Source organism: Trichosurus vulpecula, chromosome 9, assembly GCF_011100635.1.
Source record: "Trichosurus vulpecula isolate mTriVul1 chromosome 9, mTriVul1.pri, whole genome shotgun sequence".
NCBI lineage: Eukaryota > Metazoa > Chordata > Mammalia > Diprotodontia > Phalangeridae > Trichosurus > Trichosurus vulpecula.
This window is the reverse complement of record NC_050581.1, coordinates 42,475,101-42,501,193: the sequence shown is the minus strand read 5'-3', so window position 1 is coordinate 42,501,193 and position 26,093 is coordinate 42,475,101. Positions and strand designations below refer to the sequence as shown.

General features: G+C 37.8%; 1 protein-coding gene across 2 annotated transcripts in view; it reads left to right on the top strand.

The window, feature by feature from the left end:
- The window catches only part of SMC2 (structural maintenance of chromosomes 2), a 49,805-nt gene extending 42,930 nt beyond the window's left edge, over positions 1-6,875 (top strand). For both annotated transcript variants that reach the window (XM_036738480.1, XM_036738481.1), the window contains exons 22-25: positions 1,814-1,930; positions 4,658-4,818; positions 5,709-5,856; positions 6,088-6,875. In XM_036738480.1, coding sequence (XP_036594375.1) covers positions 1,814-1,930; positions 4,658-4,818; positions 5,709-5,856; positions 6,088-6,264 — 603 coding nt within the window. In that variant the 3' untranslated portion in view covers positions 6,265-6,875. The remainder of the gene's footprint in view (positions 1-1,813; positions 1,931-4,657; positions 4,819-5,708; positions 5,857-6,087) is intronic.
- The last annotated feature ends 19,218 nt before the right edge of the window (positions 6,876-26,093 follow it).

The window sequence follows — 26,093 nt, the reverse complement described above, 5'->3', positions numbered from 1 at the left end:
CATGCAGTTGAAGAGGGAGTATTATTCAGGAGAGAAAGCCGGAAAAGAAACAGGGGAAAAATACCATTATACAAAAAAGGATCTGAATCTGAGAGTAGAAGCAGAGGAGAAAACACTTAAATTACGCTAAAAGGGAAAACAAAACACATGTGTGTGTATAAAAAGGAAACAAAACGTGTGTGTGTGTGTGAAAGGGAAAACAAAATGTGTGTATGTATGTGTAGAGGGAATGCATGTGCACAGATGTCCTGTTCGGATGTCTAATGTGAATGATGCTCTTTCATGGTGATTATAAAGTTGGCCTCAGCCATCTTGGAAATCTTCTAGGAGTCTTACAAAGTCTTGAAATAACTTAGCTTTCTGGGCTTAGTCTTTTATGTCTCAGGAGACAGGAAGTTACAGAGGGGTACTGTTATTCCATATCTGAGTCTGATCAGCGAGGAAGAACTTGATGCTACTATGGGAGTGATATAAACCTTAGGAGAAAGTGATCATGTCCTTGCTATTGTAAGGAATAGGATGTAGGCTAGACTTTAGGGAAGTAGACCTCCATTAAATTCAGAGAAAGGAGATGATTCTATGGCTAGACATTTCATTATTTATTTATTATTTACGAAGACATATTTACTTTAAGGGTAGTAAGCCAGAACAACCATTTCCCACAACATCTTGGTCATGTCATCCCATCTATACCATCTCAATATCTGGGAAGTAGAGGTAGATTAAATTCACAGATTAGCTCAGTTTTTTACATAGCATTATTACTACCAGTTTCTTCTTTTTCTTTGGTTAATTTGTTTATTTTTAGTTTTCAATATTCATTTCCACAAGATTTTGAGTTCCAAATTTTCTCCCATCCCTCCCCTTCCCCCACCCCAAGATAGCATGCATTCTGATTACCCTTTCCCCCAGTCTATCCTCCCTTCTATCGCCTCGCGCTGCCTGCCCTCCCACCCCTCCCTGCCACATGCCCTTCCTCCTTACTCTCTTGTAGGGCAAGATAGATTTCTATACCCCATTGCCTGTATATTTTATTTCCCAGTTGCATGTAAAAACAATTTTTAACATTTGTTTTTAAAACTTTGAGTTCCAAATTCTCTCCCTTCTTCCCTTCTCACCCACCCTTACTGAGAAGGCAAGCAATTCAATATAGATTATACATGTGTAATTATGCAAAACACTTCCATAATAGTCGTGTTAACAATAACTATATTTCCCTCCATCCTATCCTGCCCCTCCAATCATTCTATTTTCTCCTTTGACCCTGTCCCTTTTCAAAAGTGTTTGCTTCTGACTACCCCCTCCCCCAATCTGCCCTCCCTTCTATTATCCCTCCCCCCTCCTTTCCCATTCTCCCCTACTTTTCCGTAGGGTAAGATACCCAATTGAGTGTTTATGTTATTCTCTTCTTAAGTATGGCTAAATATTTTAAAAAGGGGATGAAGTTCTGGTGATGAGAGTCTAGAAAACTGAAACTGCTATAATTTAAAATTCCTCGAACACTTAAATATTTATGTGTTATATGGCTATCAAATAATACAGATGACATAGTCTTTCCATGATAGGAGGTCACATTTCATTGCTAACCTTGTTTTGGTTTTTGTAATAAGACTTCAGGAAGGTTAGCATGTTTGGGAATGGAAATAGCTTCCAGTAAATAATTAAAACTTCAGGCATATGCTGGAAAGTAAGGTGAAGCCTTAATGATCTTTTGATGCTTGTGTAAATATGGTAAGATGCCAGTACTTAATATATCACAGTGCTACCAAAACATACTGACTGGTACTTTTCCAATTCCTTTTTTCCCTATTAGTATAATGACTTGATGAAGAAGAAAAGAATCGTAGAAAATGACAAATCCAAAATTCTTGCAACCATTGAAGACCTTGACCAAAAGAAAAACCAGGCCCTAAAAATTGCTTGGCAAAAGGTATTTTGTTCTACTTATGTTATATAGATGTGAAAAGGATATAGAATAGTCTCATGTGTCCATGCTAATGGGATGTTAAAGGGATCAGTGACAGGAATAATTTGAGACTATATGATGACAGTTTCAGATGTTCTCCTACATGTCCATCTGTCCGGACCTAGACAGGTGGTAAAAATCCCTCTACTGTTGTCTCCTGTAGTCTATTCTTTAATTCTAATCAGGTTATTATGCTGTTTCCCCATTTTTGGTTGACTAGCTCTCTCTTTAATTATTTTTTACTTCCTACATTAGCTCTTCTATCCGCATGCTCCTCCCACATCTTCCTCATAGCTACAAACATGTAACCAAAACTGCAAAGAAGTGATAAGAAGTTGCCCAACTCTTTAGGACTAACAGGTGTTTAGACTTATTTTTTAATGTTTGTGCAAATCATTTGAAACAAATTTTGTGACTGTGTGGAGGGAAAGGGATTCCGGGGAGGGAAGGGAAGGTGAAAGGAGATATGTTGGGAGGGGCAAGTTTGGAGATGGAGGAAAGCTTCAAAGAGATCAGCTGTGATTTCATAGATAGTGGCCCAGAACAACTGTGAATGAGAAGAGAAGGTTATTTGGTGAGTAAGATGGTACTATAGAAAGAACATTGACCTAGAAATAAGAAGGTCCAGCTAATAAATGGCAGTGTGGTCTTAGGAAAATCATTTCACCTCCCATGGCCCTCATTTTATCACTGTTAAATGAAAAGTTTGGACCATATGTTTTTAAAGGTCCCTTGACTTTTATAATCCTATCATCCACTTGAGAGGCACTATGGCATAGTGGATAAAAAACTTTGGAGTCAGGAAGTCTTGGGTTCAAGTAACTTTTTTGACATATACTAGCTTTGTGATGCTAGGCAAAACTTTTAGTCTCTGAGTACCCCAGAGAACTCTCTAAGGCTGTAAGTGACAGAAGAACCAAGGGGTTGAGAGTTTCAAGAAAAGAAGGCAGTGTGGAGTTGAAATGCTTAAGTTTAAGGTTGAGATCAGTGTAGAAGAAAATGAATTCATATCAGAAGTAATGGCTTGAGAGAGTACTGAAGGGTAGATAGATTTAGGAGGAATAAGGGAGAGATGGAATGATAAATTATTTTCATACTGAAAGATGTCAGAGATTTTGCCCATGGAATGGAAGGGAACACAAAATGTTGAGATTCAGAGTGTGACCACTCTGTATTTGACTGAGCTGGAGTAGAGGAATAGGTTAGAGTTTTTAAGGAGGTCAGAAAAACTAAGATATTGAGGTTATGTTATTTGAAGGAGTATCAGCATGAATATTGAAGTCCTCTAGTATAAGGGCAGTATTTGGGGAAGAGGGAAAGACAATGAACCAGGTGCTAAATTTGAGAATGGAGGAGAATGACCTGGAGAGCTGAGAGACAGTATTTGTCATGATCTGTATTGGGTGATAAACCAAGAGTCACCTTCACAGGAGGAGAGGTTGTGGAACAATAACAGTAAAGACAGTGGAAAGTGAGGAATACTCTGACTCCTGTACCAGAACCACTGTGACTTGGGGGAGAGGGCAGGTATGAGAGAAGATGTACCCAACGCTGGAGAAAATGACCAAGAATGCAGTGTGTGGAACGTCATGTCTCTGAATGCAAATAGATGAAAAGAGTATAAGAGGGTAGAGCTCCAAAATGAAGGGAAGTTTGTTTGTTATCAAAGGGATTCTATAAGGCACAGTGGAAGAGGTGAACAGAATTGGAGTGGGGCATGGAAGGGATAGAGTTGAGGAGTATGGGAATGAGAGAACAGAGATTTGAGGGTAGTTTTAGGTAGTCAGTAATTATAAGACAGGGAGAATAACAAATAGGTGGTGGGAGTTTGATAGCCACAGGAGTAGTAGTGGGTGTCATGTGACCAGTGATACAGTGTCAGAGGAAAGGAGGAAGATGTATGTGAGATATTTTAGAGGTAGAGCTTACTGAGCTTGACAACTGATTGGATATTGAAAGTGTTAAAAATGACTGTGGTTTCAAGTCTGAGTTACTGGAATGTTGGTGGTGGTACCAGTTACAGAAATGGAAGTTGAGAGGAAAATGGGTGGAAAAAATGGTGATGGTTTCATTTTTGGACATGTTAAATTCGAGGTGATGATGGGACATCTATGTGGAGATGTGCTGAGAGCAGCTAGAGATATGGGACTAGAACTCAGGGGAGACATTGGGGGTTAGATATAAAATCATTGATACTTCTGGAAATATGTGAGCTTGTCAAGGCAAATACCATGTAGATAATCTTCAGTGATTACCTGCGTCTATGTTTACCTGATATCTGTCTTTTGTGAAGTGAAATGAGGACCATTAAGGATTTAAATTCTTAAACAGAATTGTCTTCGTTTTCTGTTAGCATCTAACTATGGTCTACTGTAGCAAGACTTGGACTTATTCTCTCACTTATTGTAGCTAATTTTGGCAAAATCCATGAGTATGATGGTAATTTTCTTAATGAAATACTGACAATGAACTCCATCCCTTTCCTCCAGTTTTATTTTGCTTTAATTTTTTTATTTGAAAAAGACAAAGATTTAGACCTAGAAAATACATTTACTGTCCTTACTTTAAGTGGTAGCATATTCTTTTGGTTTCACTGAGCTAATTTGGATTAGGTAGAGTGTAGCTGCTGAATTTCATTCTGTGTGATTTTTAGTAGCCTTTTGGTAAACACTTTACTGTTCTCATATCGAGGTGAACAAAGACTTTGGTTCAATTTTCTCCACTCTCCTGCCGGGTGCTAATGCTATGCTTGCACCACCAGAGGGACAAACTGTTTTGGATGGACTGGAGTTTAAGGTTGCTTTGGGAAATACCTGGAAAGAAAATCTAACTGAACTTAGCGGAGGACAGAGGTAAGAGTTTTTTTCTTCCTTAAATTTTGAATATAAATTAAGGTTCTTAGTTTAAAATGCTTAATATAGTTAATAAGAATAAGAAGTATGATTGAATTATTGCTTATTTGTATTAGCATGTTTTTTCAGACTGGTGTCTCAGCCATGTGAGAGATAGTGATAGGCATAAGTTCATGATCTAAAGGGAAGAGTTAGGGAACCAGAGACAGTTAGTGGCACCTACTGTAACTTTCAGCCCTCAGAAAAGGGATATTGTTGTACTAGCTGTACCAAAACAAAATCTCTGAAATGGGACAACCCAGAGCATATCTACATGAAGTAATACCTGTTTGGAAGATGGCTCGGGGACCGTCAGGAACTGTTGTTGATAGCTGAGAGACTCAGTGGTCATCACTTGTTCAGTTTTCTTCTCTAACCACCCTGTTCTTTCCCCAGATACTATTAGGTCTTAGCATCTTGGTTGACAGCTCTAATCTATGGAATGAATGAAATTTTTCTCAAGACTTAGAAACCTTAAAAAATAAGAATCTTAAGGGACAAGTAAAAATTCAAAGGTTTTATTCCTTTGCATAGAAATCGAGGCTCACTGATACCTGTTGATGTGAAAAATGAAATATTAGTTCAGATAACTTTCTTTGAAAATGAAGAACAGTTTGTATAAAGAAAAAGCAAAAAGGCAGAAAACAAGAATTTTATAATCATTAAACTTTGAAATTTAATGTTCCAAGAGACCTTGTTGATACCACTTTCTACCTTTATCATTTTGTATAATGACTTGCCTCCAGCCAAATCTCACGTTTGTATGTGTATTTTGAGAAAGGCACATTTTTTTCAGTATTTGAGTAATTTAAAAGATGTGATTTCACTTTTTTTCCTCTTTTTAAAAATAGGTCTTTGGTTGCTTTATCTTTAATATTATCCATGCTTCTCTTCAAACCTGCTCCGATTTATATCCTGGATGAGGTCGATGCAGCCCTTGACCTTTCTCATACCCAGAACATTGGACAGATGCTTCGTACTCATTTCACACATTCCCAGGTGAGCCACTGAAATTCACTAAATCTTGAGTAATAAGTCTGTGGAGTCTTCCTTCCTTCTTTCCTTCCTCCCTTCCTCCCTTCCACCCTTCTTTCCTTTCTTCTTCCTTTCCTTGTTCTCTCCCTCCTTTTCTCTCTTTGTCTGCAAGAAGTCAGGATTAGACTGTAATACATGTGATCTTCTTAGGCACATGTTCAGAAGTGTTTCACACGTCTCTTTTCTTCTTTTCAGTTTGTTGTTGTGTCCCTGAAGGATGGCATGTTCAATAACGCAAATGTTCTATTCAAGACCAAATTTGTGGATGGGGTTTCTACGGTGGCCAGATTTACTCAGTGTCAAAATGGAAGGAACGTGCCTTCACAGCAGAAAGGAGACAAGATAAACTCTAAGAGCAGGGGGCCTAAGTGATGAAATATGGATGTCCCGAAGAGCAATCATCCATTCATTACTGTCTTCTGTCTTTTCAATCTTCATGCTAATACCTTGGAACTTAAAGTTGAGTGGCCTCTCTGAAGTATACTTTGCTTGTATGGAACCAGAGAAACCCACGTTCCGTTTCCTGTCTATACTTTTCCTTATTTTTATGATTTTTCCTTGAACATTCTAAAAAGTGGCGTGTTCCTAGAATCCATCTGTGGTGTTTTAGTATTATAAATAGAAATAAATAACTTAAATGTCGGTGTTTTAAAGCAACCCTTTCTACTTCTGACATGCTCATCTGTCAAACGAGCATGGCACATCTGCCAGTTCAAAAGGCTGATAACTTGTCCTTATTCTAATCGCTTGAGTTTTGCCCTTTACAAAAGAAAATGTAAGTGTATTTTTATATTTTGATATCATGTGTACCTTTGTGAATATTTTCTTAGCCAGAATTTTCTCTTTTAGGGATAACAAGATATGTTGAGTTTATTGATGCTAAATTCAAGAGCAAACCAGAATCAAGGACAAATTGAAAATATAGACAATGGTAGGGGAAAAAAAGCTGCTAACATATGTACTGCTGTAAAATAATTTTTATAAACAAGAAGAAAAGTAGAACAGATTTCTGAAGATTGGAAACAAAACCTTTTTTATTGTATAACTATTGTCACTTTTAATGTTTTTTTACCTCATTAATAAACAATATGAAATATGGTTTTCTTAGAATTAAAGTGTGAAGAAATAGAATTTTGCATAGTTCTTGACCTATAGGAGGCAGTCTTACTCTGATTTTCTTATCCATGTTTATTTTTGTAGCAGAAGAAAGAATTGATATTTACTTTTAGCCTCTTGTAATTTTTTTAAATCTTTTAAGATTTCTTGGTTACCAGTTTTATTATAAACTTGAACAAAATATTAAGATTTAAAAAATCATTAAGAAGGAAGATATCTAATAAAACAACTGCTTTTCTTTGAAGTGGGAACTTCTTTTAGTACATTTAATAGCTTGCCATTCTATCCAAAACCTTAGGGCAGAATCAAAGGTGAAGGAAGTGGGAAAGGAAGAAATACAAAGCACTTGGCAGAGGAAAGTGAGCACAGTTGAAATTAGTGTTAGAATTGGAACTAACCCTAAAGTAGCCTTTTATTATGATCTTCTAGAAGCCCCTTGCTCTGTTCTTATTTGGGGGGGAAAGACTTAGCGTTCTCACCTTAAAGCTAGCATTTAACTCTGTAGGAAACTCTTAATAGCTTCACTGGTTGATAAATGTGTTATCCTGCTTATTATTCATCTATTTCATTTGTTTAGGCGGGTGAAATTAGAAAATAATAGATAGAACTAGCTGTAGGATAAGGATCCAGAGTCTGTCCTGCTGAAATGCCTGAGCCCGTTAGAGAAAAATATAAATGAAAAGAGTGAATAGTGTGTTCAAGAAAAAAAAAAAACTGAATTGGTTTTGTGATCATTGATAAAATTTTTAGTTTGTGAAAAGGATATATTAATTTGGGATGAAATTCTTTTAGTTTTTTCTGGAAAATTATTTTTTTCACATTATTTTGAGCTCAATTCAGTATAATTCAGAGGTTAAAATTCCCAACTTTTGATCTTAAGTGTACAGATCATAATAGTTTTTAAAGTGGCTACATAAAGGTAGCTTACTTATATGATATGAATCTGCATGAATTGTGTGAGGAAACAGAACACCTTTATCCTAAAACTAAGTTTATAAACATTAATTTTTCTGGCCCCACTTCATGGCAGCTATACACTCAAAGAGGAAATAGCCAGGTTTCTTCCATTTCTAGTTAGCCTCTCTGGAATTCAGGACACTTGTGTGAAATTTCTAATTGAAATATTTATTAGATAGCTCCATGCTGGGTGCTTGCCTGATTGGCAGGGCTTTTCATAAGTGTATAAGGACCCTGGATTTTAGATTTGACTTTTCTCCCTACATTCTCTAGACTCTTCTCTCTTCCTCCGCTTCTATTTTAATTTTCACATCCTATCAATTCTACCTCTGAAATATCTCAAATCCTCTCTGCTATTCTTATCGCCCTAATACAGTCCTCATTCCGCAATGCATGGACTATTACTGTAGCTTTTAAAATTTTAAAATTATTTTTAAACTAAATTTTTTCTTTTTCCTTCCTCTCCCCCTCTGTCCATTGAGAATGAAAGAAAAAAACACCTGTTGTAAACATGTATAGTTGAGCAAAACAAATTTCTACATTGAACATGTCTAAAATGTGGGTGTGTGTGCATTTGGTGGGTGCTATGTATGTTTGCGTGTGTGTATAACACATACTTTACATATATACACAGCTATAAAATTGTAGATATCTGTGTACATAAATATATGTGTATATTACGTAATATATATGTCTGTCTGTCTATCTATATCTATCTGTCTATCTATATCTGTATCATTGTTGGTTTAGAAATATGGGACTGCAAACTTGCCTTTGGTCTGACTTCTGCTCTTGTTATTCCTCTGCAGGCTTTAGACTATGCTAGAAGCCGGCACTGAGATTCTGTCCTGCTCTTGGAAACTGAGCCCTACCACTATAGCTTGCTTTTGCTCTTTCTTCTTGCTAGCTATATAGCTTGGGACCTGCCACCACTCCGTACCCCAGAACACCACCCATGGGCGCAGGTCCCTTCCTCAGTCTGCTATGGATCTGTGATGCCGGCCTGGGTGGTAGATGACAAAAGTTGCCAGTTGGCATCTTCCTGTACCCTACATGGGTTTCTAGACTCCTCTGCTTGATCTTGGACCTGCCCTTCTCTCCCGGTACTGGTGCATAGCCTCTTCCTATGTTGGTGTACTTGATGCATTCCTGGGCAGACCCTGTCCCCAGTGTCCACAGACCTCTGCTTCTGGTTCTATAGGTTGACCTGGGTTGGAGAAATGTCACTGAATTTTTTTTTTTTTTGTATTTCCCATCAGGATTTGGTCTAATACATTTTCTAGATCTGTTCAGAGGAGTTAGGGGTAGGGGTAGGGGTAGGGGTAGGGGTAGAGGAAGAGGGAGTAGTGAGAGCTCATTCTTTCTGCTACTCTGCCATGGTGGTCTCACTTGAAAACTATCACAATAGCTTTTAAAATAAGCTTCCTACTTCTTTCCCCCTCTCCTTCCTACCATCCAACTGCATATGCTGCAAGATTAATATTTCTTTAGTACAAATTGTTCCAAATCCTCCAGTAACTTTCGATTACCTGCCAAATAAAATTGAAATGGAACCTGCTTTTTTGGCCTTATCTCACCCTACTCACCTTCATATACTTACTAGTCCAGTCAAACCTTTGCATTTACTCATGTTGTTCTCTATAACTGGAACGCTGTTCCCTGCCGCTCCCTTCTTTGTAACTAAAATGTTGTCTTTCCTTGAAGTGTTCTGTTATTCTCTCTCCCCAGGTAAATAATAATCCTTTCCCCAATCAACAGGCATTTATTTAATACTTTTTAAATGCTCATTATATGCTAGGCAGATGAAGCACTGTCCTAGGTGCTGGGACTTATAAACTTGGCTTATGCTTATAGCATATCCTTTTGTGTATGTGTCCTATTCCCCTTATGTGATTGTGTACTCTGAAGGAAGGGGCATACCATAGCAACTGTATGGTATTCTGCTCACAGTAGATGCTTATTTAAGCTGGAGGGTAGGGACTTTTTTTTTCTTCTTTGTGTCTCCAGCAACTAGCAAGGGATTAATAAATGTTTGCTGATTGTCTCCATTTAAAAGGGAAAAAAACATATTGCCCAAATTTGGTTATTCAACATTTAATTTATAAAATTTTTGGTGATTGAGGTTGGGGTTTTCTCTCAAATATATTAATATATTTTAGACATCAACATATGTGGATAGTAGTGAGTCTAGGAAGATTTTATATTTGGAAATCTTGTTATACACTTAAACAATAGTTTTTGTCTGTGAATCAGTGCTAACATCAAAATTACAGTTTTTGATTGTTTTGGAAAAGGATTGGTATGTGTTATATTAAGTAACTTGAAAGTCAGAAAATGTATTTTTTTTACTCTAGTCCTGTACTTCTGAGCTTTCTCCTTTCAGACTTGCTTTAATGGTAAAAGTTAAAAGAATCTACCAGGAAAAGGGAAAAGGGGGTAGGAAAAGGACTTTTATAAATTCTTTTCTTTTTATGACCCAAATAACAAACATTGTATTTTGAAAACTAGATCATAGGCTACTATTTATTATCTTCTTAATCACTGGAACAACATCAGACAATACTTAACTGGATCTTCAGTGACCTTTTGTATACCTACACACATCCGTCAGTGAGTATTTTGTATTTGTTTTATCATGTGCCACTCTCTGAAAATAGCTTGAATAATTTCATTTACATGGAGTTGTAAATTGGTCACTGATTACTTTGTCATACTACAGGACCCTTGCAAAAGGACGTGAATGATAATTATCAGCACTTTTACTTTTCAGATTCTGATCAACAAATGATATTTTTATTGAGAGAATGTTTATCTTTAGGCAGGAGTGTGCTGGTAAATATTTAACTACGTTTATGGGGAAAATACGCACAACAGACTTTTTTAGTTTAAATCTGCTTTATTAACATTTTCCCTGATCATCGCTTTCTTAAGTCTAGGTAATTAACAAAACAACAAATCAAACCCTGGTTTGTAGTGTTTGCCAATTTCTGAGGTATATAAATGTTCACACCAAAAATTCTAACAATCTGTTCTGAGCCAACTGGTTCAGCCAGCACACCACTGCCCACAGGCGCCCACGAGGGAGGTAGCTTTTGTTCCTAATGGACGGAAAGAGAGCACCTTCTGAATTATTTTAGGTCAACTTTGACTAGAATCTATGCAACCTGAGAATCAATTGAAAGAAAAATTGTTTAGGTTGGGGGTGGTGGTGGAGGAGTTGGGTAAAGTACCTATTGTGAAAGGCTGTCTGTTGGAAGATGTACATACTTATACATATGCATGTACATACACACACATATACACACTTGATCATGGCCTCAGAGGGCAGAACTGGGTCCATGCATAGAAATTAAAGAGGCAGACTGAAGCTTAAGGGACAACTTCCAAATAATTACAGTGATCCAAAAATTGGCATGGGTTGACTTGAAACAGTGATTACTCCACCACTTCAAACAGAGGCTGAATGACCACTTGATTACACAGAAGTTATTCCTGTTCTTGTATTGGTTAGACTAAATGAATTCTAAGAGTCTAGCTTCTTCAAATTTAAGACTTCAGCATCACGTCTGAACATGCAACTGTGGCATATGTCATTCCTGGGTTTGGCTTCCAAGGTCTCCAGGCAAAACATGATGACCAGGTGCATCTCGGTCACACTATTCAGCTCCTTGCTAAGAATATGTGTGAAGTTTTAGAGAAATCTGAATAAGGTCAATAAAGTAAACCTTCACTCTGGTAAACAGTTTGGATAGATGTGCGTACACATAGATTCCAGGTGGAGGTAAGAAAAGACTTCCCAACGATTAGATTGTCTTGGGTTTTCCTCTGGATAAATCTTTATTGAGGATTTTCTAAAGTGGAAATTATGTGAGCTTTGGTTCCTAAGCATTTTATCACTATTGACTAAAACAATGATTAGGATTTTTTTTTCATAAAATTGATTTTTAAAAATCAAGAGTACCCAGGTAGTTTCAGTTCTTGGAAGTAGCTTCAATGTGACCACACAAAGCTTAATTTTTTTCCAGTTAAATTCTATTTTTTCAGTTAACCTAAATGCACCTTTTGCTCCTTCTGTCCCCTGCACTAGCAACTGAAAAAGAAAGAAAAAGCCTTTGTAGCAAAAGAGTGGTCGAGCCAAACAAATTTTGGCATTGACCATGTCTGAAAAATATGTATATATCTCCATCTGAATTCTTGAGTTCATTACAACTGTCAGGAGGTGGGTAGTATCTTTCATCCTGAGTCCTGGGGAGTTGTCATTGGTTATTGATCATGGCTCTTAAGTCTTTCAAAGGTATTTGTTTTTACATTGTTATTGTACAAATTGTTCTGATTTCGCTTACTTCATTCTGTATCAGTTCATATAGTTTTCACAGGTTAATTTGAAACCATCCTCTTCATTATTTCTTGAAGTGCAACAGTCTTCCATCACATTCCTGTGCCGTAATTTATTCCTCCATTTCCTAATTGATGGGCGCCCTCTCAGTTTCCAATTCTTTGCCACCACAAAAAGAGCTGTACACATTTTTTCTAGATAAAGGCAGTTTTCCTTTAATCTCATTGGGGTATAGGCTTAGTAGTACAAAACTAAATTTGAAGCAGGTGAAGACATTTGAATACAAAAGAAGTCAGGCTTATTTAGTAGACTCCTTAATCCTGTCACTACTACTAGGGCACGTGGTATGACATAAAAGTAGCAGAAATAAACTAATCAATCAATCAACACCAAATTTCAGGTGTAGAACAGCAAAGAGGGAAGAGTCAGCAAAGGAAAATGAGCTACTTTTTCAGGATTGTTCCTAGCTTCTGTCCCTATCGATGCATTCGTTATCAGTGTTTGGAGGGTGATCTACATAACTCTTATAAACCACTAAATGGTCTTGCCTGAAAAGTCTGTGCAGTTGTCTTCTCAGCATTCGATTTTTTTTTTATGTATGTATGTATTTATTTATTTATTTAACATATTTGGTTTTCAGCATTGATTTTCACAACAGTTTGAATTACAAATTTTCTCCCCATATCTACCCTCCCCCCCACTCCAAGATGGCATATATTCTGGTTGCCCTGTTCCCCAGTCAGCCCTCCCCTCTATCACCCCCCTCCCCTCTCATCCCCTTTTCCCTTCCTTTCTTGTAGGGCAAGATAAATTTCTACGCCCCATTGCCTGTGTATCTTATTTTTTAGTTGCACGCAAAAATTTTTTTTTTTGTTTTTGAAAATCTGTTTTTAAAACTTTGAGTTCCAAATTCTCTCCCCTCTTCCCTTCCCACCCACCCTCCCTAAGAAGTCGAGCACTTCAACCTAGGCCACGCATGTATCATTATGTATAACCCTTCCACAATACTCATGTTGTGGAAGGATAACTACATTTTGCTCCTTCCCAACCCATCCCACTTTATTGAATTTTCTCCCTTGACCCTGTCCCCTTTCCAAAGTGTTTGTTTTGATTACCTCCACCCCCATCTGCCCTCCCCTCCATCATCCCCCCCCTTTTATTTTTTTTTTAATCTTCCTCCCTCTTCTTTCCTGTGGGGTAAGATACCCAACTGAGTATGTATGGTATTTCATCCTCAGGCCAAATCTGATGAGAGCAAGGTTCACTCATTCCCCCATCACCTGCTCTCTCCCCTCCTCCCACAGAACTGCTTCCTCTTGCCACCTTTATGCAAGATAGTCCACCCCATTCTATCTCTCCCTATCTCCCTCTCTCAGTATGTTGCTCTCTCATCCCTTAATTTCATTTTATTTCTTTTAGATATCTTCCCTTCATCTTCAACTCACCCTGTGTCTGTTCTCTCCCTTTTACATATATGTATATGTGTATACACATATAAAAGCACATATATATATACCTACATACACATGCATACATATACACATAGATACATACATACATACACATTCACCTATATATATACATAAACATATATATATATATGCATATTCCCTTCAACTACCCTAATACTGAGGTCTCATGAATCATACACATCATCTTTCCATGTAGGAATGTAAACAAAACAGTTCAACTTTAGTAAGTCCCTTGCAATTTCCGTTTCTTGATTATCTTTTCATGCTTCTCTTGATTCTTGTGTTTGAAAGTCAGATTTTCTATTCAGTTCTGGTCTTTTCACTGAGAAAGCTTGAAAGTCCTCTATTTTATTGAAAGTCCATATTTTGCCTTGGAACATGATACTCAGTTTTGCTGGGTAGGTGATTCTTGGTTTTAATCCTAGCTCCATTGACCTCCGGAATATTGCATTCCAAGCCCTTCAGTCTCTTAATGTAGAAGCTGCCAGATCTTGGGTTATTCTGATTATGTTTCCACAATACTCAAATTGTTTCTTTCTGGCTGCTTGCAGTATTTTCTCCTTGATCTGGGAGCTCTGGAATTTGGCGACAATATTCCTAGGAGATTCCTTTTTGGGATCTATTTGAGGAGGCGATCGATGGATTCTTTCAATTCCTATTTTGCTCTGTGGCTCTAGAATATCAGGACAGTTCTCCTTGATAATTTCTTGAAAGATGGTATCTAGGCTCTTTTTTTGATCATGGCTTTCAGGTAGTCCAATCATTTTTAAATTATCTCTCCTGGATCTGTTTTCCAGGTCAGTGGTTTTTCCAATGAGATATTTCACATTGTCTTCCACTTTTTCATTCTTTTGGTTCTGTTTTATAATATCTTGATTTCTCATGAAGTCACTAGCTTCCACTTGCTCCAGTCTAATTTTTAAGGTAGTATTTTCTTCAGTGGTCTTTTGGACCTCCTTTTCCATTTGGCTAATTCTGCCTTTCAAGGCATTCTTCTCCTCATTGGCTTTTTGGAGCTCTTTTGCCATTTGAGTTAGTCTATTTTTTAAGGTGTTGTTTTCTTCAGTGTATTTTTCAGTATTTTTTTGGGTCTCCTTTAGCAAGTCATTGACTTGTTTTTCATGGTTTTCTCGCATCCTTCTCATTTCCCTTCCCAATTTTTCCTCTACTTCTCTAACTTGCTTTTCCAAATCCTTTTTGAGTTCTTCTATGGCCTGGGGCCAGTTCATGTTTTTCTTGGAGGCTTTTGTTGTAGGCTCTATGACTTTGTTGTCTTCTTTAGGCTGTATATTTTGGTCTTCTTTGTCACCAAAGAAAGAATCCAAAGTCTGAGACTGAATCTGGGCGCGTTTTTGCTGCCTGGCCATATTCCCAACCCACTAACTTGACCCTTGAGTTTTTCAGTGGGGTATGACTGCTTGTAGACTAACGAGTTCTATGTTCCACGTTTGGGGGGGAGGTGCCAGCTCTGTCAGACCCGCACTGCTCCTTCCCCAAGGACCCCCAACCCGAACTGGGCTTAGATCTTCGGCAGGCTGTGCACCCCTGCTCTGATCCACCACTTAATTCCTCCCATCAGGTGGGCCTGGAGCCGGAAGTAACAACAGCTGTAGCTGCCCCACCTCTGCTGCCCTGGGGGCTGGAAGCCGACCGAGAACTCCTTCCACTCCCGCAGCTTTTCCCACTAACCTTCTCCGCAGTCTTTGGTGTTTGTGGGTTGAGAAGTCTCGTAACTGCGGCAGCTCACTGAATCAGGGCGCTAGGGCCCTCTCTGCCCGGCTTCTGGTCTGGATGGTCCACGCTGCTCAGGCTGGGCTCTGCTCCACTCCGTTCCCAGCTCCCAGCTCCGAGCTCCGTGTGGGATAGACCTCACCCAGAGACCATCCAGGCTGTCCTGGGCTGGAGCCCTACTTCCCTCTGCTGTTTTGTGGGTTCAGCCGTTCTATAATTGGTTCAGAGCCATTTTTTTATAAGTTTTTGGAGGGTCTCCGTACGGAGCTCACATTATTCCCTGCTTACCAGCTGCCATCTTGGCTCCGCCCCCCCATATGCAGCATTTGATTTTTCTAAGGATTTCATAGCTTCTTCAAGAGACTTAATTTCAATGGGATTTTCTCTTCTAGGTTTGCCATCCACATCCCCCCTTCCCCCACCCCATGATTGCCCATTCTCCAGTTTTTGCCTTTGATTTGCTACAAATAAGATATTTTCCCCAGTAAAAAGTCGAATTACTCTTTGCATTGCTGTCCCTTTCCCTCCTAGTGATGATGAGATCTACAGCATGGTTTCTTCCAAAGCCCTTGGCCAACCAATCCTGTTCAACCTATTGGATTTCTAGGTCATCCATATTCAATCTTACACAAGCCATTCTGGCTTTTTGGTTCAAAATGTTCATCCTTTTCATTGTTTATTTCACTTATCTGTGGATCTGCCCGTATGGGTCCAGACAGGACAAGAGAATGCAGTGTATGCCATGGGATAATTGCATACTTTCTCACTGGAGATCTGACTACATTTGACTTCTGAATTTGGGCAAGGTGATATGCAAGCCTTGTGGGATTTTTTTTTTTTTGTCAGCCCCTTTAGAACCTGTTGTAGTGGCTGAGCTTAGGTGAAACAAATGTGATGAGAAGGAAATACTGTAAGCTAGCTCTCTTCCGGAGACCAGACATAGAACCAAAGGCTTTGATGGTCACAGAAGATAAGGTCACACAATGACATGGTAGCTGAAGCCTGAGCCAGACTATGTCTTGCCATCTGTGTCCTGGAGGCAGCTTCAGGAAATTATTGGCAATGTAACCTTGAGACACATAGCCCAACCCCTATTAAACATCTTCAAATGTAATCTGGATGACCCCTTCTCAGATCATGGGATAATACATTTAGAACTGGTAGGGACCTTGTAAGTTATTTTATTCAGCCTCACCATTCTGAGGCAGCTTGGTACAGGGTGAAAACATGGGCCGTGATCCTGATGTAGAGGGAATTCCTCCAGCTGTAGCTGCATTATGGCTTGGACTAGTTGACCCTAGGGGTCTCTTTCAGCCCTGTGATTCTTTAGTTCTGTAGTATTCTTATTGTCATATATTATTAGAATCTGGATGAAGTCCTCTACAAAAGTCCAGTTCCTGTGCCTCAATGTAGTATAGAGTGGCCCTGGATTCTCTAAGGCTGTGTCATATGAATACGTGGTCTGACAAGTTCTGCCAGGGTAGAAAAGTCTTGATGATAGACAGCCATCTCACATTTGTCTAGCTAAATAGAAGTATAGCTTGTCTTTAGAAGGTTGGCCACTAAGTGAAGCATTCTTTCTATATTTTGCATGTGGGCATTGGATGTTTTTTCCCCCGTCTTGGGAAATCAGTCAGTAGTTATTAAGTTTCTATATATGAGGTACTGAGGATACAAACATGAAAAATGATGTCCCTATCCTCCAAAGAATTTATGTTTTGAAAAATTTAACATTTTTTTATTGGTACATTTAAGCACAATTAGCACCATCCACCAAATACTCAAGTCAAACAAAGCACATCTTTCAAAACCATCTTAAAGAGAGTTTGGCCTTGATGCTTTAATTACTTTTGTAGTTGACTATGAAGAGAAAGTAAGGATGGATGTGCTTTAACTTTTAAAAAATAAATATTATTGATACTCTTTGTTTTTATGTTGTAATTTGCAAATTTACATTTTCTTTACTTTAAAACTTAATACTGAAATAGTATGTAAATTGTACTAATATTCCACTTTTAGGCTATTTTCATTCAAATTTCAGTTATTAAAAATTAATTATATTTATAAATATATTACAAAATGAACAATATATGTATGTATATTATATTAGTTTCCTCTTCCCCTTTTCCTTTCCCATTTCCAGGGAACTAATCTCATATAACAAAGAATTTTTTTAAAGAAAAAAAACTTATCAATATATTGAAAAAAAATCTGACAATATTTGCAATGTTCCACACTTGTGGACAACCAACCCTCCTCCCCCTTCGCCCCTGGCCAAATAAGTAGAGGGAGGCGCCTTTTCAAATATCTTTTTCAGGGCCATGCTTGTTCTTTTAAGTTTTGGAACATTCATTTTTGATTGTTTTGTGGTCATTGTTCTTTCTAGTTACATTGTTTTAGTCATTGTATATATCATTTTCTTGACTCTGCTTATTTCACTTTGTATCAGTTCATGTCTTTTCATGTTTCTCTGTATTCATCATATTTGTTGCTTGTTATAACAGGGCAATATTTAATTACATTCGTGTATTACAATTTGTTTTGCTGTTTTCCTTTGGTCTTTTAAAAAATTTAATATTTTTACTGAAGCATTTTTTTGAACATTATCAACATTGCCTACCAAAAATGCTCAATTCCCCCATTATCTTCTTCAAAATTAGATAAGCAAAAGAGTCATAAAGAGAAATAGTGATTAATGTTACTTCCCATTTTTGTAGTTTACTGTTAATAGAAAGGAAGGATGTGTTTTTTTTTTTTTTGAAAAGGGAAGGCAGGGCAATTGGTTAAGTGACTTGCCCAAGGTCACACAGCTACTAAGTGAGTCGAGTGCCTGAGGTTAGATCTGAACTCAGGTCCTCTGATTCCAGGGCTGGTGCTCTACTCACTGCGCCACCTAGCTGCCCCAGGCAGGATGTGTTTTGACGTCAATCATTTGCTATCAAATTTGACCCCGTGGGTCTTGTCATCTTTGGAATAACAGGAGAGCCCACATAAAAGAAGAAAAAAGCAGCAGGGCATCAATGCATTGGTGACATCCTGTGACTTTGAAATGTCCTCCCCTCTGTAACTGTTTGATCACATCTTTCCAATTAAATGTTTTAATTGCTTCTTCACCTGCTCTGCCTTCATAGTTCTGGGAGAAAACAGCTCTCCTGAGGCTGACCCATCTTCCAGTAAGGAAGCATCCTAACACCAACTTTAAAGTTCTACAGAGAAGCCCATGAAAGGAACGTAAAGAAGCTACAGGCCTTGTCAGGAAAGCAATGGCCTGCCCAGGGCTGGATCTAGCACAGGCGATGAATATCTTGTGGGGTGGGGGGGAGAACCTGATTCCTCTTTTTCCCCTGACCTATGGAGTGACTTTCGAGCTCCCTTGTCCAGCTTAGGACTGTCATGCCTCAGTGTCCCATGGTCCCTGTGAATTAGGGCCACTCTGTACCAATTTGAATGAAGATTTTGCATATGAATTTGAGGAGTTTTAAACCAGGGACTTGATCAGTTTCCTCCACCCATTTCAATCCCCAAATTTATCAGCAAAGGTCTTTCAAATGATTGATTAGGTACTTAAGTTCAGAAGCTATTTATTAAAGGATGCTCTGTCCAACCAAGCAAGGCCTCAGGTGGGCTGGAGATGGGAAGCAGAGGGAGGGGCCTGTGAACCTCCAAATCTCCACCTAGATTGGTGTATCTAGATGGGTGATAGTGTGGCAGTCATATAGGGATTGCTAGGGATGGCTCCTGTTTTTCCATTTTTATACAGGAAAAGGCTCTTCTCTGATGTGTCTTAGGGCTACCCAGGAAATGCTAGAGCTGACTTGGACTGGCATGGGAGAAACAATTTTAGTGTATTTACACTTCAGAAATCAATAAATGCTACAAGTCAGGATTTGTTTTGTTGTCTAGACTTAAGTTAGTGATGGAGAAAATGTTAAAAAATGAAGATTAAACTCAAAAGCATATTGTACATACATTTCCCCCCATCTCCCGGAGAGCCGGTTGTTAAACATTTATCATCATACCACTCCTCCCACCTTTTTCCAGGTATTTTAAGATTGTGATTGCTCATGAGCAAGATGTTATTGGTTACCTCCTCTTCCAGATATATTCTTCGGGATCTTTAACCGCAGTATTTGGTTGAGGGAGATGAGAAGATCAGATTGGAAAGTTTCCTAACTCTACTTAGGTTGGCTAACAAGGAGGAACATGAAGGATCCTATCTACATTTCCAGATTCAATGGACCTATTTGGGCTAACATAACTCTGAGGTTATAATTGGGGAAATGGGAAACCTTGGTTAGCTTTAAAAGTGAAAGCAAATAAAGTAAAGGAGAATTAAAATGACTTCAGTATACAGGATAGTAGCCAATTAATGTGGACAGGAGTCTTTAGAGGGACTTGTGCCTGACTTGTTCTAGGAGGTTGGCCTTTGGGTTAGTCTTTCAAGTGAGGATCGATGGCCCTCTGATGGGAGTACTTATATACTTTTCTCCCTTTGGATTCTACAAATAAATGATAACTCAGATTCCATAAGGAAGAGGAGAACACAAAGAACCTAACACAAGGGAAAAGGTCTCAATTATGAATACAGCTATTCATAAAAGTATATGTGAATACATATATTTTCTAGTAAGCAATATTAACTCATTTACATTTCCTAAAGGAAAGATGGCATTTACAGTTACAAAATTCTAAGAATCAAACATATCCTTAGGTACATCATATACAAGTTCATAAAAACACACAAGCCAGATAAAATGAACCACAGTAGTCAGAGTTTAACATAACATTACATTCGTGTACCAGAATTTGTTTAGCTATGCCCCAATCAATACACACCAATTTTATTCCCCATTCTTTGCTACTATACCAAAACTGCCACTATTTTTGAGCATATGGAGTCTTTCTACTTATCTATACTCTATTTTAGAGTATATTGGGTCTTCTTATCTTTGACCTCTTTGTGGTATATGTCTTATGGTGGCATCTGGATCAAAAGGTATGACAATTTTAGTTATTTAGTATAAGTTAATTATAATATAGTATAGTTAATTAGTATATATTAGTACAAATAAGTTAATAAGTATAATTAGTATAATATAGTATAGTTGATTAGTACATATTAGTATAGATAAGTTATATAGTATAGTTAATTAGAATATATTAGTACAAATAAGTTAATAGGTATAGTTGAGTAGTATATATTAGTATAAATAAGTTAATAAGTACAATTAGTATAATATTTAATAGTTAATTAGTATATATTAGTATAGATAAGTTAACAAGTATAAGTATAATTAGTGTAATATAGTATAGTTGATTAGTATATATTAGTATAGATAAGTTAATAAGTATAAGTATAATTAGTGTAATTTAGTATATATTAGTATAGATAAGTTAATAAGTATAAGTATAATTAGTGTAATACAGTATAGTTAATTAGTATAAGTATAAATAATAAGTATAACTAGTATAATATATTCCCTCGTATGTATATAGCACCTACTATGTGCCAGACACTGTACTAAGAGCTTTTTACCAACATTTCATTTGATCCTCACAACAACCCCTTGAGATAGGCGCTATCATTGTCTCCATTTTACAGTTAAGGAAACTGAGGTGAACAGAAGTTAAATGACCTACTCAGGGTCACACAGTAAGTTTCTGTGACTGGATTTGAACTCAGGTTTTCCTAACTTTAAACCTAATGCTCTATCCATTACACTACCAGCTGCCTCTAATAATTCATATAATTTCAGTTGCGTTCCAGGACATTTGGACCAATTCACAGCACTTCCAACAGTGTATTAGTCTGCCTTTCTATGAAGACAGTAGATAGGGTGCTGGATATGAAATCAGAGGACCTGGGTTTGAATCCTGCCTTTGCCACTTAGATGTGTGATTTGTTACTTTTTTTTCCTTCTCATTTATAAAATGAGGGTGTTGGACTTGATGGCTTCTAAGGTCCCTTCCAACTCCAAATTGAAGATCCTGTGATCCCTCCATCATCGACCGTCTTTATCACTTAGTGTACAAGGCAATCACATCAAAATGTAAGCAGTCATCCCCCCCTCAGATTCTTACTAGCTGTGTGACCCTGGACAAGTCACTTAAGCCCAGTTGCCTTCCTTCTCCTCCATGCTCCCCCCTTCCCCCCCCCAAAAGAAATGTAAACAGTCAATAGCAGAAAATAGAAGGGAAAGAGGTGACCACAGGATGGAGAAATGATCACAACAGAGGAAGACCTGGTGTGATTTTCTGTCAGGGTTTTACATCCATGAAAATGCTCTGGGGCCGGGGATTGAAGGGAGAGGTTTGAACTGTTAGCGTTTGCACCACATGGTTCCAAGATTCTATCTAGAAAGTACAGTTAACTCTGCTTAGTAGATGCTTCCTTCCCTTTTTTCAGCCTGACCAAACATGTGGGAGAAGGGAGGGATGAAGGGAGGGAGGAGAACAGCTGGAAGCAGGATAAACACTGTCATTTTATTTTTTCTGAACTAATTTATATTGTCTCTTCATTGGAAGTTGCTCATTACTCCAAAAGACCACAGATGTTGAAAAAAGTTTAGAAAAATAACATGATACAAATAAGAAATAGCCCTGCCTGTGTATCTTGAGGTGAAAGTTTCCTCTTTTTATCTGTGGCCAGAGAATCTCATCCCTCAATCGATCTATTGATAAACATTTATTAAGCACCTACTATGTGCCAGGCATTGTGCTAAGAGTTAGTAATACAAAAAGGATAAAAAAACAGGCCCTGCCCTCAAGAAACTTACAAGTGATATTTTCGTGTGGATATCTGATATGTTATTTAGGCGAAATCCTATCCAATCATTTGTCATTTTCTTGTCACCTTGACAACATCTCTTGTATTGGATGCCCTTCTTTCCACTCACATATCTACCACCCTGCTTCAGGGCCTCATCACTTCCCTCTTGGCCTATTATAATAGCCTCCTAATGGGTCTCTCTGTCTTGAGTCTCTCCTCATTCCCAGTCCATCCTTCACTCATCTGCCAAAGTGATCTTCCTAAAGCACTGGTCTGACCATGTCATTCCCCTCCTCCCTATTACTCCCTATGGCTCCCTATAACTGTGAGGACTAAATATAAAGTCTTCTATTTGGCATTTAAAGCCTTTTGCCATCTGACTCCTTTTTTACCATTCTGATCTTTTTATACTTTATTACCCTCTACAAAATCTATGGTCCAGCTACACGCACCTATTTGGCTTTCCTCAAACAGGACAGTTCTTTTTCTGAAAGCACCTTTTCACTGCCTTACCCCAATATTTGGAAGGACTCCCCGCTCCTTTTTCTGGCTTCCTTCAGAATTCAGCTCAAATTCCGTCTTCTGTAGGAAACTTTTCAATGGTTCCCCTCTCACCCATGCCCCAGTACCTTCACTCTGAGATCACCTTCCATCTAATCTATGTATCTTCTATGTAATAGTTATATACATGTTTCCCCCATGAGAATGTGTGCTCCTTAAGGGCTGGGGCCAAGAGTTTGATTTTTTTTTTTGTATCCTAAATGCTTAGCACCATATATAATAACTGCTTAATAAATATTTGTTAATTGACTGAGTCATCACTCTGAATCAATAATCATTTATTAAGCACCTATTATGTGCTAGGCACTGTCCTAAGCACTGGGTATGCAAAAAGAGGCAAAAGATAGTCCCTGTCTTCAAGGATTTTACACTTCTTTTAAAAATTATTTAAAAATTGATTTTTATTGATAACCTTTATATATGTGTCACTACATTTTTTCACTGTAACTATGTCTCACCCTTTCCCTAACCTTCTGAAGCATATCTCGCCAATATTTTCTGCTGCCTTTAGAAGTAGGAGCAGCACTGGGGCTGAATACCGACCCTTATATTTGTATGCTGTGATAGTTTCAAGATAGGATTGGCTTCTCCTTTTAGTAGTATCTTCTTGTATGCATTGGAAACTTCTCCTGAGGAGGCAAAAGTCTTATATGAACAAAAATATCTTTATATTTAATTTTTATTTTTCTCAATTACATGTAAATACAATTTTTAAAACATTCTTATTTTTAAATTTTGAGTTTTATATTCTCTCCCTTCCTCCTTCCCCCTCCCCCCTCTTTTGAAAGGCAAGCATTTTGATATAGATTTTACATGTGGAGTCATGGAAAACATTTCCATATTAGCCATGTTGTGAAAGAAAATACGGACAAAAAAATCCCTAAGAATAATAAAGAATGTTAAAAAAGTATACTTCAATCTGTATTGACTCCATCACTTTTTTTCTCTGGAAGTATATAGCATTTTTCATCATAAGTCCTGTGGAATTGTATGAACAAGAATATTGCTAGCAACTCTTTTTATAGTGGCGAAGGAATGGAAACTAAAAGATTTCCCATTAAGCTGGAAATGACTGAATAGAGTGTGAATCCAATGGATAGAGTGTGCTTTCAGAAGGGAGGAGGGAAGTGGTTTCAGAGAAACCTGGGAGGACTTTCATGAACTGATTCAGAGTGAAGTGAACAGAATCAGAATGACTTGATATTACAGCACTTTTATCATTTCTAAATTTGACCTGTAACATCAACCTGTAAAAATAATTTAGAAAGACTTAAGAACTCTAATCAGTGCAATGATCAGCCATAATTTCAGAGGATTCCTGATGAGAAGTACAATCTCCTGACAGAGAAGTGATGGACTAATATGCAGAATGAAACACATTTTTGGATAAAGCCAACATGGGAATTTGTTTTATTTTACTATATTCATATTTGTTACAAGAGCTTTGTTTTTCTGTTTTCCCTAATGTAAGGGTAGGAGTAATGTGGGAGAGAGGGGAAAATGCTTAAAAATAGAAAAACTAAAAAAAAAAAAATGTAACAGGATGTTCACATCCCTTAACCCCAATTGCTCTGCCTTCCTCCCTCCAAAAAAAAAAATAAAGAAAAATGGACCAAGAGCAACTAGTTTTTGGAGGGGGGAAGGCAAGGCAATTGGGGTTAAGTGACTTTCCCAAGGTCATGCAGCTAGTAAGTGTGTTAAGTGTCTGGGGCTGGATTTGAACTCAGGTCCTCCTGACTCCAGGGCCAGTGCTCTACTCACTGTATCACCTAGCTACCTCTATTTTCTCTTTCTTTTAAAAGCTTTCCAAGGGATAACTTCCTGGGTAGGGGAAAGCATATGTGGAAATGTTTGACTCGGAAGTGGGCATCTGTTTTATACATTTGTATCCTTGTATCTCTTATAAAATCTTGCACAGGACATACAGAATGATATTCATACGTCCCTTCAGTTTTCGTTGGTCTTCTAGTCACTCCATCATCCCCTCAAGTGATTATCCTATATTTTTCTTCCCCATTGCTTCCAAGCTCTGAGAAAGCCAACTATACTTGTTTTTTTCCTTCTTCATTACACACGCTCGTCTTGACCACTTGCATTCTGGCTTCTGACCTTACCACTCAATTGAAATTGTTTTCACAAATTACCAGTAATCTATCTGCTAAATCATGACCTCTCTGCAGCCTTGGACTCTGTTGACTATCCCCTCCTGGATATATTCTCTCCTTTTTTGGCTTTTGACAACCAATCAACACAAAGCATTTATTAAGTGCCTATTATATGCCATGCACTATTCTAGGTATTGAGGAAGTAAAAATAAAAAATGAAACAACTTCTGGCCTCAAGGATCTTTGAATCTATCTTATTTTCCATGATACTGTTCTTTTTGATTCTCCTACACATTTCTTTTTTGTGTTGTCTATCCTAGCATGGTGCCTTTCATATAGTAGACTCCTACTAAATGTTTGTTGAATTGATTTCCTTCATTCACCAAATATTTATTGAGTACTTGCAGTTGACAAGGCATTCTGTGAAATACGAAGAAGAATGTGGGGATTGTATTTTGCCTTTCTTTGTATCTTTAGTATTTAGCACAGTGCCTGGCACATAGTAGGTGCTGGCACAGTGGATGGAATGCTGGGCCTGAAGTCAGGGAGACTCATCTTCCTGAGTTCAAATTTTCCTTTAATATGGAAATATGTTTTGTATGACTTCACATGTATAATCTATATAAAATTGCTCACCTTCTCAAGGTGGGGGAGGGGAGGAAGACAGGGTGAGAGAATTTGGACCTCAAAATAAAAAAAAAACAAATATTAAAAAGTTATTTTACATGTAATTGAGAAAAAGTAAAAGTTGTATGACCTAAAAAAATAGTACACTGTACACGAAGTCAGCATAAAAATAAAGTCTGCCTTACAAGGCAGAATGGATGTTGCGGCACCATTAATTACCAAACATATACTGAATACCTATTATATCACCTATTAGTTAATAGTCAATAAAAATTTATCTATGCTAAGACTAGGGATACAAAGAAAGGTAAAAGACAGCCTCCACTCTCAAGGATCTTAAAATCTAATGGATAAAAATACACAAAAGAAAGCTGAAAAACAGTGGTACTTGGGGGAGTGGGAGGGAAAGAGGTGAGGGGGTAATGGTGGAGAAACCAAAGAAGTCCAATATGAGTGCAGCTGGAATGTAAATTAGGAGGGTCAACCCCCCACTTCAAAGTAAGAGTTATAACTTAGATGGTAGCTGG